Source organism: Nomia melanderi, chromosome 5 (genome assembly GCF_051020985.1).
Source record: "Nomia melanderi isolate GNS246 chromosome 5, iyNomMela1, whole genome shotgun sequence".
Classification (NCBI taxonomy): Eukaryota; Metazoa; Arthropoda; class Insecta; order Hymenoptera; family Halictidae; genus Nomia; species Nomia melanderi.
Window position 1 is genome coordinate 9,561,704 of NC_135003.1, and position 18,168 is coordinate 9,579,871.

Genomic DNA, 18,168 nt, shown 5'->3' on the forward strand with positions numbered 1-18,168 from the left:
AAGAATCACGCGAAACATTAAGATATTAAATAATGGGATATTTCCGTAATAAAGTTTCCAACAAAACGACCAAAGTCTACCAGAGTAACCCGATAGCATAACTGCTTAATTTGACTAGGAAACGCAACACTCGAGAAATCGATAAACGTGCGTGACTGTAATTTCTACCTGTTCTCCAGGATTTGATAGTTCATTTACTTCGTACGCGAATTCATTGCGTACTCTGAACGCAGCTCGCTAAACTAACGTCTGTCTGCACGAAGTACAAATAGCTCGAGGCGGTTGTCCGTGTCTTTCACAAAAGTATATCCAATCGATATCGCAGTCGGCGTTTTATTCGCAATACCGTTCTATTAGAGAAAATACAGGTGAAACGCAGAAATTACAGTAAATACAATTAAACCGAATACCGAATACATATTACAGAAAGATTTTATTCCAATGGAGTTTAAATAAATTAATTAAAGGAACATCGATATATTTGTAAGTGTCCTGTAGGAAGAGCGAAGCGAAGCGTATTCATTCGCCCGAGATATTACTGCGAAAAGAAATCTCGTGCTTTCTTTACAAATAAAATCACAATGTAACGGCGCGTTTTTATGTGCGATCGCCTCCATCTCGCCGAACTGATTAAATTAATTAAAACCCTGGAAAGCGGGCGCCCTGAAATCTCATGCCTTCCATTCAACGTCTGCTACACACGAAATCGATCCGTCTTTTTTCTCTAGTTCCGCGTGCTGCTCGTCCCGTCGCAGAATAAAATCAAAACGAGAGTTCTCGCGTGCTCGTAGCGAACTGTACTGTGGAAACAATGATATTTTTAACGGAACAAAAACTTTCGGAGCGTTAACTTTTGTCTCTCCGACTTTTATTTTGGATTGCGGAGCTGCGGGACTGTTCTCTGTACCCTATCGCGTAAAAATCTCTAATCGGTGACATCACATGCGATCCGGATGTAGGAAATGTCATAAAGATTGCCTTAATGTGTAGGTTTATAATCGCCGTAAAAGATAATTAAATAAAAGTTCTCGAAAATGGCAGAGATAATTACAATTTTAAGTATTTAACGTCTATAAAATCAATATTCGGTGTCTTTAAGCAGAATTGAAGATGGTTGTCACCTCAAATGTATCATCATTGGACCGCGAATTTTTATGCATTTATGGAAAATTTGAGAATGCAAAATTACAATGGATGATCGGCATTCGAAGAAATATATGAAATGTCCGATGCTTTTTCTTGTGTTCATTAGGAAATATCATTTTCCATCGTAATTCTGTTTTTCTAATTATATTGTTCGAAATTTGAATTCGTACAAAGATAACCATTAGCAGTTCCTTACCAACAACTTCGTCTCCCTCGAATTCTCGATTCTTCCGAAAGTCTTTACTTTCTGCAGCAGCGTTGCACCACACCCAATTCTATTTCTACACGATTTCGATTTAACACGAATTATTCTTCTCTTTTTACACCGTTCATTTCATATAGCACAAATTAGAAACAGTATGTCTTTCCCCTGTACAGTCTTTTAAACACAATCACTGAAATACCAACATGAATTCTCAAATATCCTATTATATCATTTTCGTGCCGTCTTATTTCACAATTTACCCAGTCTCCATTTTCCTATGAATACAGAATATTTTCTTACGCGAATCGTATCGATGGCCTGAGAACAGAATTTAGTGTACTTTATTCCGATCACAGGCGTGATCGATCAGTTGAAAACGGAAAGATCGATGGTCACGTGTAACGCGGGTATAATGCGTCACTCAAAGGGAACGGGTTCTTCGGGCGTTGTCAAAATCGATCGGACAAGTGCCGGCACTCGCGGATCTAATTACAAGCGTCCTCTTCTCTACCCCGCGGCTCCTCTTAATTGATTAATGTCGAATCTAGCGGCGGTACAAGCAATCGTAGACGTTTTCAGACCGGACCGGCATTTTAATTGAGATAAATACGCGCGAACCTAGTGGCCGGGATCGCCACTTCTGCGCGCAGACGTAATTACAAGCGGCTGGCTTCGGCTGAAACCCGCGATAATATATAGGCTTTATCACGGACACCGATCCGCGGATGATTATTATTAATTAGCCGCTGCCTCGTAATTACACGTTTCCTGACTGGAAACCCACTTCGTGTATCCCTCCCTCGTTACGCTGAAATATATTTACTTTCCAATGGGCATTAATCACGGGAACAAGTGTCCCGGCCACTCGAAACGGCGAAACGAAATCCAGTTTGCGCTTGGAACAGTCTTTTCTTGCAACGGTGAAAACACAATATTATATTGTGCGAATATTTGAATGCAACGCACTCGAAAACTGGTTTCGCGTGTTCTGTCCTCTGGCTGTTTGTCGATGTAATTCATCTTACGCCATAGTCAGGGTGTCTCGTGTTTCGTAAGGGGAAAGAAGAATGTGGGAATTGATTTTTCTGAAGTACAAGTAAAAAAGAGATGTGGTTGTACTATATTTAGTTTTATAGATTCAAGCTTGATATAGAATCACTTCAGTATTTAACATCTTGTTTTACACCATCGTGCCAGACTAGCGGCGAAGGTCTCAAATGTAGTTTAACAAATAAATATCGTTCAAATCTTTTCAGTTCGAATGGAATTGTTTCTCTGGTTATTAGTATGTATGGTTTAGAGCAAATTTATACAAAGGCAAAGCGTAGAATCTTTTGTTTTTCTAGTGAATTGTTAACGATCAGTAATTTTAACGCATGTAACAGCGAAAGTTAATGGTAGAGTGTGGAGTTAATAGACAGTTGCGATTAGAATCTTATACAAAGTACTCACTGTACAATCATACAAAATATGATGACACGGTTCACAGTTTTCGTGGCAGAAAAATATTTCCTATCCGGCGCCATCGAGCTTGTGAAACATTGATTAATCGTGATCCTTGGATTAAGAGACTCGTTTGCAAAGCATAAGAGTAATTGCCGTCGTAATTTCTCTCAGCGTCGAGCATAGTTTTAGGTGGATTAAGGATGAGATAGCGGAACAGTGACTCTGGGTATCGGTCAATCAGATTAAACTTCTTGGCCGGGGTTCGGATGAGATCAAACTGCGCATTAATCATAGTATTAGAAAGTTTCCGTGTAGGGTGAATCGTTATGTTGATGGAATGAACAGCTTCTTCGTGACTAAATGATTGATTACGGCGATCGGAGAAATTACAGCATCCGCAAAATTCGGTGGAACAAGATTGATTTGAAACCTATGCCAACTGTGGAATATTTTTAAATGAATGGCTCAGAATAATAACCTAACTACCATTCTTGTGGTCTCGAGAAAAGAAACTTTCGTAAAGTGCTCTTGGATTAACGAAATACTAACATTTCAATTACTAGTATTAATAATTGATAATAATTAATATTATTAATAACACTATGATATCAGTCCGATACTAATCAATATTACTCATTACCATTAGCAATTGTAACGTCAGTGATTCATTAATCCTAATAAATAATAATAATACTAATAAATAGTATAAAGTACTAATATTACAATATTATTAATAATATTAACCATTATTAATTATTAACGTTGGTAATTATAATACTGGTATTAAATTAATCAAAGAACATTTCACCCAAGCTTTCTTTCTCGAGAACCCAGAAATAGGAGTTGGACCACTATTATATCCTGAATGGCTCGTAATGATGACTGGACTGGTTGTTTCGCGATTTTAATGCAACATTAACAACCGTTGCCCGGGATATCTAGAAACCAGACGCGAAACGAAGGATGTTAATTTCCAGATCGCACGTAATGCATTTCGAATCCGTCGCGTTTATTCGCCGGCCGTATTAATTTATTCCGCGGTGCGGAGCAGAATTATAGTCAGCATACACGAAAACGCATTCTCGATATCGGGTCGTCATACGAATGATATATAAATATTGCGTCGTAATACGGGAGAAACGCGAACTGAATCGAGTTTTGCGTAATCGTGTACCGTTATCCCCGACTTTGTCACTTCGATATGCGGTTGACAAGAGCTGCTGACTGAAAATAGGTTGCAAAATGTATTATTTCGCATTGACTTCGTTCCGATCGTTCACTGATTGTCCCTTAACCCCTCGTCGTGTAACGACGTCTAAGAGACGTCGTAAAGATTTCCAGCTCGGCATAATAAAGATCAATTTTATTTCGTTGCACGTAGGTACAAGTAATAAATTATTTCCTTTTATCAACGTTTCACCTTCACAGTAAATGTACACTTAACAATGAACAGAAAGTTTCTATTCAATTTCGTGAATTGTCATATAACGACGAGTGAGACTCGCGGTGAAGACTTTTAGAATGATCCAGTGGACATTAATTATTAGCCTGCGGATCTGTGTGCAAATTCACATTTTTTTTAAACATAGTTGGAGAAACCTAATCACAGTAGGGAATAGTTTTTCTGAAGAAACATTATAAAACTCACTGTGTTTTGAATGTTTTATATATTTTACCTTATTGCGTGCACTCTAGGCAATTTTGAATTTTCAAATTTCCCTAAAATGCATGAAAATCAGTAATCTACTTATTCTATACTATATTCTAGATTATATTTCTATTTTGCTGTTATACCACCTTCAAAATGAATTTGTGCCTACAATGAATTCGAAAGTTTATTTGTATCTTACAATAGCAAAATTAGACGAACGGAGTCACGAGGAAGATCGTACAGTAAGGGTTTGAAAGTTATCCAACATTCGCAATTATTGCACAATCAGAACGTGGTACGATCGCGTTCGCAATAAAGAAATTCGAGAAAGATGCCGGACAACGTTTCATCACGATTGTTTCATGCGAAGCTGGCAAGTCGATGCTGGTATATTGTACACAGCGTATGGAAAGGTGAATATCCTCGTGGAACGCATATTCTGTGAATAATCGTTTGATCTGTCTACCGGAGATATTCATTTTCCAATAATTTCAGCCAGACACCGTGTAATTTACGGCGGGTAAGAGAGATTTTATTCTCAGTCCGTAATTATAGTATTACCAGTGGTGATTCAGTGACTCGTATTAAAACCAAGTTACTCTTTCAGATTAAAGCCGATACTTTAATGTTGCGACGAAGCAAAAAAGTTTCCGGTAGCGCGACTCCCGGGGAAAGTTAAATATCGTAATACGTATACAATGAATTATCGAAAGTATCAACTTCGTTAATGGAATTTTTACATGGCCGTATTCCTTCGTTAATCCACCTTTTAAGTTGTGAAGGTACGAGGAATTATTCAAGTTTCTCTATTAAATCTTTATCAACTCAAAGAATTCATGATTTCTTAAGAACATTCAAAACTATTGGAAAAAGAGAATTACAGATTCGTTAACTATCGTTAAATATATACAATACATCGTCAAAAACACCAACTTTGTTAATATTGATTTGATATTGCAAAATGACGGAGCTTGATATTTAATATTAAACCTTGTCCAATGCACCACGATATGGAATATTGAAGTAAAATAGTTTTGTTCGTTAGTTTATGCGTGAATTATCGTTAAGTCTCAAAAGACTTCGTTTACATCTCATCAGAAATTATTGAATATTTCTAACGAAAACCTAACCACTGCAAAGGGCTCAATTACGAAGACACGAATGGCCACTCGAGATTCTCCATTAAACCTCCACAAATCCAAAGAGTTTCTAATCATTCAATAATATTCAGAATAATTAAAATTCCCTTATGAACGAACCCTTTCAAAGCTTCCCGCGTGTCCGCGAATTGCGCGCAAAGCTAGTTCGGTTGCATGGTTACGCTTGTTACGATTAGAACAAAGTACAGGGCGGAACGTCTGTCGGAATTGCGGCGTGTAATTGATTTTCGAACGATAAGTGACTTACGCTGTTAGTCCGATGGACATTAAACCCGACAAGGCAGACGTATATAAAAGAGCTGGAGATTAGAGGTATATGCGGCTTCCGATCGCCGACCGAGCTAACGATAATTTTGTTTGTGCAGGGCTCCCAGCGTCCGCGGGCCCGATTCACCTCTGAGCTCGGATCTGGCGCTTGATAAGCCTCGCCCCATACCATCACCCAGGTAAGTGTATCCGCGCGAGTAACCCTTTCTCACCTTTACGAGCCAATGGAAAAGAACCTCGACCTCAATTTCCGCGTAATAAACCCGGGTTAATTGGAAAACTTGCGCCGGCAGGTATCGAAGGACTTCCTCTCCTCGCGGCCGAGGCTTTTCATCCTCTGAAGGGTTTCGACCTATATCTCAGGGATACGCCGGGGTCTCGATAATACGTACTAATTGAAATCATTCGGGAACGAGCTCAATACTCGGAGATTTCGTGCCCTCGAACGGTTCGAATCCATTGGAGATTAACGGTTTCATTGGTTAGATAGGGTTACGATCTCCGGGTTCCATTTGGTTGAATGTGTTATAGTATATTGAACTGTGAACGCTGAAATTACTGACTTTTGAGGGAGAAAGTTGTTATACTATCACGATGTAGTAATAGAATGATATAATCGATGATACATGAATTACAATTGGACGGCAATTGATTTCTTTTGTCACGTGTTTCATCATCAAGATATTAATAAAAGATATTTTGTGTTTCTACACGTTGTATATTGTATTTTATAAGTACATTTTTTTTTTATGGTGTAGAATGAACAGAATAATATTCTAGCAATCAGAATAGAATTATTCCAAATAAAAATGTACAGATAATAGAAGAACAGAGTGCAATACAATAACATACAGCAGAGAAATGAAATCCATATAGTGGTATCGTATATCGGTAGAATAGTGTATTCAGAATTGTCAGGAAACAATAGATATGCGTTGGTTCGATATATTTTTCCGAATTTGTTTTATGCTCGCAATATCTCGTTCCATTTTCAAATGAACATACATATGAGAACTATTCACGAGATTTAATCAATAGTACCCTGCATCGTCACGAGTTTAATTGTTCCATGGATTCAGTTGTTTCTTTTCGCGCCGAGCCGCGAATCATTCTATTCTGAAACAATTCCCCCGTATTCACGTTCGCGCTGTTAATAAACCGTACTTCCCGTGGTACGGCCGGAGAACTTCTATTTTTACCAGGGCTCGTACCTTTCACCCTACCCGACGGGATTCACCCTTCGACGGAGTCTTGACGTTCGATAAGCCTCCGGCAACACAATAACCGTTCCCCGGTGCACGCTGGAACCCTTATTTTATTTTCTCATCGACACCCGGTGTATTTCGAGCCCTTAGGCTCCATACATGCTATCCATCAGGTCTCAATCCGCTCTCGGTACGATCAAATATTATTCAGTTGTGTACAATGCATGTGTTCGTTCTAGTGTTGTAAAAATCATTGCTGAAATCCTGGAGCTTTGGAAGCTGTAGCCGTGACTCAAGTTTTAACACATTGTTGACTGGCAATTTTACACAAAACCCATCCCATGTCACCGGTTATTGTTCTGTATTCAAGTATGAAAGTGAAACAATCTAAATAAACTTCAACATACTTTATTTATAAATAATGAATTGGAATGAAACTTTCGGCATATCTTGTATATAACTTTGTATATTTTGCTTTTGCAATATTCTATATTGCCCAGCGTTTCGAAAATTGAAATAGCTAACACAAGTGCAAACACAAGTTAACTCGTGATCGGTCAACAACATTAGGGTATAAAAACACGACTTAACTCGTGACCGGTCAACAATGTGTTAAGAGCTCAAGCTCTCAAGCTTGAAGTCTTGAGCTGTAGAAACTGAAATTTTCAATGTTCGAGTCTGCCGAAGATTCATCGTAAGGTGTTAATATAGTAACAGAGGCTTGATTTTTTCAAAATAAAAGCGTTGAACACTTTTAAAGCTTAGGTTGAGTCTTCAAAGCTTCAAGGCTCCATCTTGAAACTTTGAAGACTTAGCGTTCAAGATAGAACTTTCAAGTTTCGAAGACTCGAGTTTTATAGAACTCTAAGTCTTTAGGACTTAGCCTTTAAAGTTGAGCTTTCAAGTTTCGGAGCCTCAAACTTTATGAAACTCTAAGTCTTTAAGACTCGTAATATCTAAGGTCAAGTTTTGAGGCTTCGAAGACCCGAGCCAACAAGATTAAACTTTGATGTTTCGATGATTCGAGCTTTTTACATCACTAGTTGACAGTGTGAATCCTAGCTCGGTCTTAGTTCGATATCGTTCTATCTTCGTTCATAAAAAATAATAAATAACAGCTTTTAAAGCTCCTTTACACGTTGAATCGTGCTGCGATGCATCGCTATAATAAAATTGAATCTTCTACAGTCCCATGATACATGTTCTCCTCGGACAAAAAGTAAAATAGTCTCAAATCCATTGCTTGTAGCGATACATGCATCGCCCTTAACCGCGGCGACGAACCGAACCGAATCGAACTCGCTCGGATTCATCCCACCGCGATCCGCCGGATAAAAAACCACTTACTTATCGAGCACCTGTACGATTTCCCTTTATTTTTCCTCCCTCCGTCCCGTCCCACTTTGTCCGGCGCGGAGCCACGCGCAAAAAGGAAGGGAAAATCACGAAAATCACGAGGCGGAAGCGTAAAGTGAACCGTAATTCGAGCACTGACTACACCTGACATCTAATTAAAGTATGCTAATGAACGTAAAAAGTACAAATTAACTCCCGTCCCTCGTGTCCCCCACGCGGCAACGAAGAACTTACTTTCTAGTGGATTTTTTTCGACTGTTTTAATCGCGGAGTTCCTTGGGTGTAAACATAATTTCTCAATTTATCCTTCGCTCTTATTCACGTTTGGTCACCACTGATAACAACAATGTAGAAATTATCCTCATAAGTAAGAACCAAGTGTGGAGTAAGAAATTAATTGCAGATATACGAATTGGTATGTTAAAGCAAAATGATTATTCAGAGAAATGAATTATTATTAATTACACACCAGAGGATTAAGCGATGAAATAATATTTTCGAAATTTGTTGGAATTTCAAGAATTCCAATTTTCCATTATGACCATGTCGCTCTCGTAGGGTTAGAGTCACGTTTGACCTACGCGACATTAGCGGATCAGTTGTCGAGCAATTAATTATTGCTATTTACCAAAATCACCGAGCGCGGTACCGGTTCCATACTTACAATTAAGGACACGAGACCAGTCAGCTGCGCGATGAACCGCACACGAGCATTACCGCCGAAATTCCTCGCGAGATACTTGCGCGATCGTTCTGCTCGCGTGCTCGCATCGTTTGCATACTTGCCGTGCTATTTGCGTTCATCAGTTTGAACGCCGGTACAAGCGGGTCAGTTAGTTGTGGAATAGTTCTGTCGAATGGTGTAATTCAACGTTGTCGTATTAGGAGCATCTTGCTCTACCGGCGTACGGCAGACTTCCCTGCTCCCCTACTCTGTTTCCCTTGTAATATATCTAGATTCGAATGCATGCTAGATTCGAAACGTCGCGTATCTTTTATTTGAGCAAGACCTATTTAGGAATACTAACATTCTGGCCGACAGTTGTAAATTGCGGCCGGAGGAATGTGGTCTCGCATAAGTGTCTGCATTTCGGCGATCTTCTACTAAAGATAGATCACATTGCTTTTGATAAATTCAGTAAGAAAATGGACTGTTACCTTTTTGTTTAATAAACAATGAGTAATCAATTAATTGGCTAATGTGAATTGTATATTAATTTTGTATTCAAAATTTCTTTTATTATTTTATTATTTTATTTTACACTATGTTGGAAATCGAAACGGTACGACAGTAGTAGAAAGTTCTCGTGAAATTATGGTCGATTTTTAGAAATTAATAAACTTTAAATAATATTTTTCAACATAATCTTCTTCGCCACCGTATAGATGCCCGCATTATTTCCCGCGAAGTCACTTGCCGATTCGATAAAACTTTAATTACACCGTGGAAAAGAAAGATGTGTACGTGTTTGTGTATCGTAAAGATCAACGATGTAAAAAACAGCGGGCTTAACGTTGTACGATAAACGTAAAGTTTATAGGAACTCTTGAATCCCCGTACAACTTTATACGCGGTCGCCGGTTTATTTTATCGTATCAACTTTTATACCTAGCCGAACTCGATTCAGATTTTTATAGCGGTTTCCCGTAAATGATAAGAAATATTTTATGCACTCCTCAGCCGGAATAGAGATAGATCTCGGCAGATTACCCGCGGTGAAATTCACGAGCGTTCGAATGTTTGTGATACTCGTTACACTTGAATTAGAACGTAATTACGCGTATCGACCCGTGCACCGCCTGTAATTTAGTTTCATTGTACAATAAAGCAACATTTTTGTATTCAAATTGAAACGAATGTTGGTCATTATATACTTCATCAGAAAGTTTCAAATACTTATATAATATTTCTTAGTGTACCCTAATAAAAAAAGGTAATTTAGTAATGAATAAAGAAATGATATAAGATTACTAGAGAAAGAAATTTAAATTGAAACAAATGTCGATTATTATGTACAAAAAACTTTCAAATACCTGCTTATATAATATTTTTTAGTATATTCCAATAAAAAAGCAACACAGAATTATTTAGCATTGAATAAAGACTTGACATAAGATAAATAGGAGAAGAAATTAGAAATTATAAAATTTTATCAACTGAGGTAGCACAACAATTAGTTAAACCCTTTCACTCGACAAATTGTCTCATTATATATATGCACCATTTTATAACGAAATATGTTTTTCAATGCTGACATCTTTACGTCATCTTTAAAATCATATATAAATTAAGGAATAAAATAATGTTCTTATAACGCTTCATGTGTAATTTCGTTTCATGCGTTATACAAAATCTGATGTTGAATATCTAATTTTATAAGTCTACTGGATCAAATCAAATGGCGACTGAAAGCCGCCTCTCGAGTGCAAAGGGTTAAGTGTCTCTGTCAGCGTTCAGACGGTTAGCTGGTCAGTTTTCCGGTTGCTCAACGGCGTATTGAATCCATGTGTCTGACATGTGTAACGTATTAGGTGATGTCAGTCTGCCTCGCGCGGGTCATGCGCTTCAAACCGATGCTTTTAACCTGATTAGACGGCAAGTTTACGTGCGACGCATCGATCAGAAGTTTTGAGGTTAAAGGTTCAAGGTTAACTCGAATCGTGAGTCGTGGGAACTTGCAGTTCATACATCACATTTTATTGTCAAATTAATTCGATCTCGGTTGCAAAAGAAAAGGAATTTACGTTCCGCTGAAAGTAACAGGGAGATCATGCTTTTTATTGGTTTAAGAAATGATATCAGAGGTTAAGGATTAATTGTTGTATTCGCAGCAATATTTATAGTCGCAATTTAAAGCGACATAATAAACATCCGTTGGGTATTTTAATAAGAGACGATGTTATCAGAAAAGAATTTTCTTATTTCACGTTTCTTCTTTCAATTAAATACGCGCTCTACTTAACTCGAACCCCAGATTAAACGGAGCCGAACCTTATAATTCGTTCTTGGTAATTCCGCTTTGACAATCAAGCGATTGCACAAGAGGTAGGTGCTTGTTACGTAACTGTGAGGGTGGAGTCGCCACGTCCTCGATCTAAAATACAATTGAGATGTCCACTTTACCTAATTAAAAATACAATGGCAGCTACGTCAAGATTGGAACACCGTGCAGAATAAAATAAACATACACACTTGCATCTAATGTTAGAATCCCTTTTTAGATCGTGCACTGCAGATCGAATTGGTTACTGGAATCAAAAATAGAATTGAGATCTCGCTTTATCTAATTAAAAATACAGTAACGGCTATTTCAAGATTGTCACATTGTACAGATGTCAGAACGAAAACAAATGAACATACACAATTGTATCTGATGGTAGAATCAACTTTCATAGTTTAATCACTTTCGCATTAAAATACAGTAGAATCTAGATTATCATCTAGTAGTCCAGACAAATACAAATTTAAGAAGAAATTTTTACAGCGAGGTTGCATAGTTCAATCGTATATACATTGAAATATAATCCAAATATCGAAATTATTAAGTTTAAGGATAACCATATATCTGAACGATTTACATCTCGAAAAATAGTGACTACTAATCGAGGTCTTACCGTATTTCAGAACATTTCAGATCGTGAATTACAGAACAAACTAGTTACTCGAATGAGAAGTTAATAAAGTCCCAGGGAACCGGGAATAGAAAATCAAGTTCGAGAAAGTTACGGTGTGTTTTAATAAGTGAAGGTAATGAACAAGTTTCCCCGCGCAAGGATACTAATTGACTGCGAAAAGGGCATTACGTGTTAATCACAATTTCCCAGGTTCCACGTCGTTACGGAAACTAAAGTTACGAAACATTTTTACCCGGCCGCGCCGACGTTACGAGAGAGCGCGACAAAAGGGGTGAGGCGGAGGGGTTGAATTGCGTTTGCCACCTTTTTTAATCTTAATGGCAGGCGTCTGTCGCGAAAATTTAACTAGCAGTAATCCAATTTCCTGGGCGTCGTTTTTGCTTCATCTGTCAGCATCGCTTTTACTCTGTTGTGACCACATCAAGAAGCCTTTCCTGAAAATTTCATAAAAATCCCCGACCCTTTGTTTCCGGCTGCACTTTTATTAATTGATTAAAAGCCGCGCGTTCCACGCAGTATCTACTATTGTGCTTCTTGTTTTATTAACGTATCGAATACACGGTATACATTCAATATTTTTATTGCTGTATTCGTAACTTCCAGATATCATAATAAAATGCTTACTTTGTTTTATAGTTTCGATGTTCAATTTAACTTCAATAACCTAAAGTTAAATAAGATACTATTTCGTAGATTGATTGGATAAGGGTAACAAAATAAGTAACGACATTTCATTTTCTCCCAGTATTTCAACACGAAAGCTCAGGTAAAAAATTGAAATCGTGAAAGGTAATTTACGATGATTCACTTGTCCGCTGAATTTTAAACATGTTTACCGAAACACTCTGCAAAGGATAATTTATCGGCAAGCCGCTTAAACGTAAATCGCGTTTTAATATTGCTACACATTTCACTCCCTACATTAACCGATCAAAAACTGTTCTCGCCCATTGTCCTGTAATAAATTCACTTGTACCGAACGAAATTCGTGCGGCATACAAATTACCCCGCAGCATTCGCGACAGTTTTAACATTTGAATTAATCGTGATTCAGTTTTGATTCGTCCCACGGTGGAAAGTAACGAACGAATTTCGTATGCGTAGTTACAACGATTTCTATTGTCCACAGAATTTCTCGTCAACCTTTAACACGTTGACGTAAATGCCGTCTATAGCCGTCCAATGTTCGCGAATGTAGGTGCAAGTTACGGCAATGGCCTATATTCTTAGTATTGCAAATAAAGAAATACAATACTTTCATTCTAAAAGTCTGAATTCTTAATGGAACTCGCCAAGAATCAACTAATTAACAGAAAAAAAGAATTGTTTTTGTTGTTTATCATCGATTTCAAATTGAGCACGTGTTAACAATCAGAAAGCATGCGATCGTGGTTGACAAATATTCATAAACCACTATACTCTTATTTTTTTTGGTTGCCACCTCCGAAGCAACACACGGTACGTGGCGCTAAAAGATAGCGACAAAATGGTATACTAGATGTACAGACATTTTCTTAGCAGGTACATGCTTTCAACCCCTGTGACGAAACGCTTGATTACCGACTGTTGCAGACAAATACACCCCCTGTACGGCGAGAAGGCAGGGTTGCTGGGCTACTGCGACCCGGTCGGTAACGCGGAGAATTTCCCGCCAGCCCCTAACATCGTGGTCGAGGGTGGCAGAATCGAGTTCGTGCGCCCCTCGCAAGATGGCACCACCACACCCCGCAGGAACACCATGTCGCGAGGATCGCAGACGTTCAACGAAGAGTCGGAAAAGTCTGATCCTGCGAAGGTAAGTCGGCGCTACCCTTTTTCCATCGGTCGTTCAACCTCGGGGCTGTTTGCTCGGACCTGTTTACACACGTTACGCCGCGCGCAGACCGCCCACGAATTTACTCCTATTGTGTAAATAAAACGAAGTCGACCGAATCTCGGCTGGACAAACACGACTCCCGTCCGGTTCACCGTGAAACAATTTTTCTAGGCATGTTGATGTACCGTTCCTAGTAAAAGATCCGCTCGGATCACCATTGCTTCGGAAGCCGTCCATTAGGAACCTTAAAAAGCTCTAATGGCCACTCGTTAGGATTGTTTAGGACCATTCGCAAGAAAGATATTTAATTATCCATTGAAAGGCATAAGAAGAGCTGTTGAGGGAGTGATAATGTTTCTTGAAGGGTTTAAGTGAGCTGTGCTGAGATTTAAGATACAACGATGTAGTACTCGAAAGGTTTAATGTCCCATTAATATGTCATCGTTACGTTTCTCCATATTACTAACTGTCCGTTGTTTGTAATGCATGATTGAGTGGTAACAATGGCACCTTACGCGGATAATATACTTTTCACGATCGCACAGTTCATAACGATTTCAGCGTTTTTCATGTGACTATTTATTCTCGAGGAATTCAACGGCACAGACTTGAACAGTTTTCATGTTAATGATTCGCGTGTTTCTCGTTTCACAAATTCTAGCCACAGAGATCAACGCCACAGAAACTATTCTGAATTTCTGTTTGCATTTCGACGTGAAATGATATTTCTTCAAGTTACTCGACCGTGAATTCGGTTACACGATGTTTCGACAGGCGGCGAGGGAACGGCGCAGCGATTTTTGCCGAACCCTTTAAACCCTTCATGTTGTATTCATTAGACGCAACCATAATAGAATAAGTCGTAACGTGTAAAGTGCTTTAACAACCATCAGCAGGCAGTCTGCGAGCCAGCTCGTTAGCTTCTATTTAAAATATCGCGTAGAAGTTTCTAACCCTCCTTGCCCCGACTGACAACTCGCGATAATTATATTACGCTTTTTCCCCATACCGACAAAGGACATTCATTAAACGCGAAACTGGATTTCCCGTTCGCTGCGCTCACCTTTCTGGGTTATTGAAACGTTTCAATGGCGCCGGCCGCGTGTTGATCTTTATTCAGTCTACGGGCAGCCTGAAAACTTCCCGTTTACATTCGATTTCAGCCCCTCTTGTTATGAAGTTTGTTATTACACAGAAACCGCGAGGTTTAAGGAACAATTTCGTTTGCATGCACGCGGCTCGCGTATCGTTATCGCGAAAGAAATATTTTCTAAAGGGTGAACTGTATTTTGTGCATCACGTGAAGTGTACGAATTATTTAACAGTGTAAATGCAGAGTGGCGCAAAAAAGTGGAACGATATATTAGAACACCGTAGATTAAAGAGCCTACGAAAATTAACGTAATGCACGCGAAGTGTCCATTAATTAACAAGATATTACATGCAAGAGTGACAACGATTATACTAGCGTTCAGAATAATTAAAGAAATATTCAATCCAATGGCCAATATTTTAAGTGAGGATTACATACACGATGTTTCACACGTTTACACAGGCTTCACTCTTGCTATTAACACACAATTCACAAGATAATCTGTTTTCCAATGAACCGAGTGCTTCCTTATTTTATTCTCCGCGTCGAGTATGTCGCTCACGGCGCAGAGAGGTTTAATAAAATCGTCTTCGATGAAATCTGTCGTGGCCATTAACTCCTGACAAATCGTGTTCGCCGACTTCAAAATTTCGCTCCCCGGGTTCCTCGGTGCCTAGCTGGCATGGCCGTCCGAGGGAAAAGTGCGCGCAGATTCCTGCCGAACCCTTTAACCCTTCATGTTGTATTCATTAGACGTAATTGATTTTCTCGATAGGGCGTAGTAGGATTTCCATATTAAATTGGAGCGCGCGAGCGTTCGCTCTCTCTCTCTCTCTCTCTCGCCCGCTTTCTCCGGTGCCGCGTGTCGATACGCGACGATTATTCCGAAATTAACGGCGTCCCGTGTCGTCTCGCGGCCGGGACGTTCGTAATTCTAACGACTTAACCCTTTGTCCGCGCGTACCCGTTCGTTTTACGGTATTTAGGGTCCGCCGCGGACCAAACTGCGCGACTGCAGCTGCTTGGCGAGCCTGACGCTACGGGGTTAACTGCTGAACGTAATCTAACTCGACTGGTGTATCAACTTGGAAAGCTGAGTCTAAGGTTGGGGTATTACATTATTAATGCTGTATCGTTTCCTTAATTACCAGGTCATCCTATAAGTAACATCGTTTCTTATCTTACCTTGTAATCTTACAGACACACTTGCGTGTTACTGAATTATGTCTTCGTTAATTGTTGTCAGCAGTAAAAACTATGTTTAGCAGTTTCTTTCTCATATTTTAAAATTAACGATTTTCTGAGTGCTAATAGAATGTAGATGATGTTTGTTTTTGCATCGACATTCAGGTGACTACGGTGTTATTTCGATTTCTCGAACTATCGACTCGCAGGACATAATGCGGAAGAATAACTTCGGATACGGTCGAGAGTCTGATGAAATCCCCTTTCTAACGTGTTCACCCGACCTTTACAAAGAGCCCCGTTGACGCGTTTTTCCGACAAAGCATGAAATCTCCCGAGGTGTCGTCACGAGGCATTTGCATACAATTAATCAAATGTCTTCCGCGTCTGTGCCGCGGGTTTAGCGTTTTATTGCGTCAAAGCGAGCCACGGCGAATTCTTTTTATCGCCGAGAACAGAGATTAGAAAGAAGGGGCAGCGGCGAAAACATTTAAATGCGATGTACAGAGCGGACGCAATTTCGTTTAATGCCAATAAGAGCCGGACTTTTAATTACGGTTTTATTCGGCTTTAAACGCGCGGGCGGGCGAAAAATTTCATTTCAGGATTGTTAGAAGCTTCCTGTGTTGTTATTAAGCCCCTTACACCGGCGTATTAACTGAATTTCGCGCGGGAACTGCGGTTTCCCTTTCGGCATTCATGACTACTCGGATCATTACTGAGTTATTAAAGCTGGTTTATTAGATTTTACCGCGTTCGTTGCATTCGTTGCGTATTTCAGCGATTGATACTTTTCACTGTACACACGTTTATGGAGGAAAGAAATCGATTTGCTATTCTAGTAGTTATGAGATTTTACTTTTTACCCGAGACCACTCAAAGTAATTGAAACGAATAATAAATTAATGTAAAATTTTCAAGTTTTCAATTCATATTTTTAAATTTCAAAGTACCCTGTAAGTATAAATATAGTTTTTAATTCAGAGTAAACTTTTGACGACTGAAAGATGCCGAAAAATAAAACAGAAAAAATGGTTATTTCTTTATTAACATAATCGCACTATCTGAATGTTCTTTGTTACTCAGTATCGAGGTTTCTTGCTATTTCACAGTGGAAACCCGTGAATTACAGTGGTAAATTATGAAATGCTTTGCGCGGCTTCCCAGTAGCAGGAGCAACAATTCGACTGTTTTTTTTGTTTGCGAGCGAGCGAATTAATTTTAATTACGCGCGGCCTATGTGTGGCTCGGTTGAATAAAAAGCGGCCAGAAATAAAACAAAGGCACAGAACTGAGCTTCGCGCATGCGCGGCCACAGTTCACTTTTATATTATTTACGTAATTACTGGTCGGCTGAGTTTTACCTGAGACATCAAGGAAACTCTACGAAGATAGGAGGAAAATTAAATTTCTCACCGCGCAGTATCGTATTTCACTTCCATATCCCTTTTTAAAACACATATGCAAATACCAGGGAAGAAGTTCCAAGTTTTCAACTGATTGCATACAACATAGTTCAGTTGTTTCATATTACGTCCTTTTGTATCGATTTCCTTCGTTAGTATTCATTTCGATGTAACAAAATCTTCGAACCTTTCCAATCAATTCAATTTTCTAATTTGTCACTCGCAGTTTTCCATGTGGAACGAAGATAAATTAGTGAATCGTGAATTAGTAAACACGAATCGTATACAGACGTTTATGTTAATAAATAACAGAGAAGAATCGCGCGGCTCCCTTATTAATTTGTTTCGATGAATCGTGGATTCGTGGCAAAGTTTACATATCGACGGCGAGGTTTTTCGATCCGCGTGTTGCCGTTACGAATAACAATTAATTGCCAGCCGGCGAGTTGATTAAGGCCCTATTCATCGAGTGGAAACGTTATAAATCACACGAGCAGTGCACCGGATCGTTCCTACGCGATCGCAGCGGCGCCGTTGCGCAAGTGAAATTTCGTGACGCAGCTTTTGACCAAACGAACAGCTGTTCTAACTTTTCA

The 18,168-nt window shown here is 39.1% G+C and overlaps 1 protein-coding gene across 15 annotated transcripts in view; it reads left to right on the plus strand.

Moving 5' to 3' along the window:
- LOC116430874 (uncharacterized) overlaps positions 1 to 18,168 on the plus strand; it is a 375,145-nt gene that overhangs the window by 162,149 nt on the left and 194,828 nt on the right. For all 15 annotated transcript variants that reach the window (XR_012998703.1, XR_012998704.1, XM_076368027.1 and 12 more), the window contains 2 exons: positions 5,974 to 6,054; positions 13,645 to 13,867. Coding sequence is in view for 13 of the 15 variants with exons in the window: in XM_076368027.1 (XP_076224142.1) it covers positions 5,974 to 6,054; positions 13,645 to 13,867 (304 nt within the window). In the remaining 2 variants the exon portion in view is untranslated. The remainder of the gene's footprint in view (positions 1 to 5,973; positions 6,055 to 13,644; positions 13,868 to 18,168) is intronic.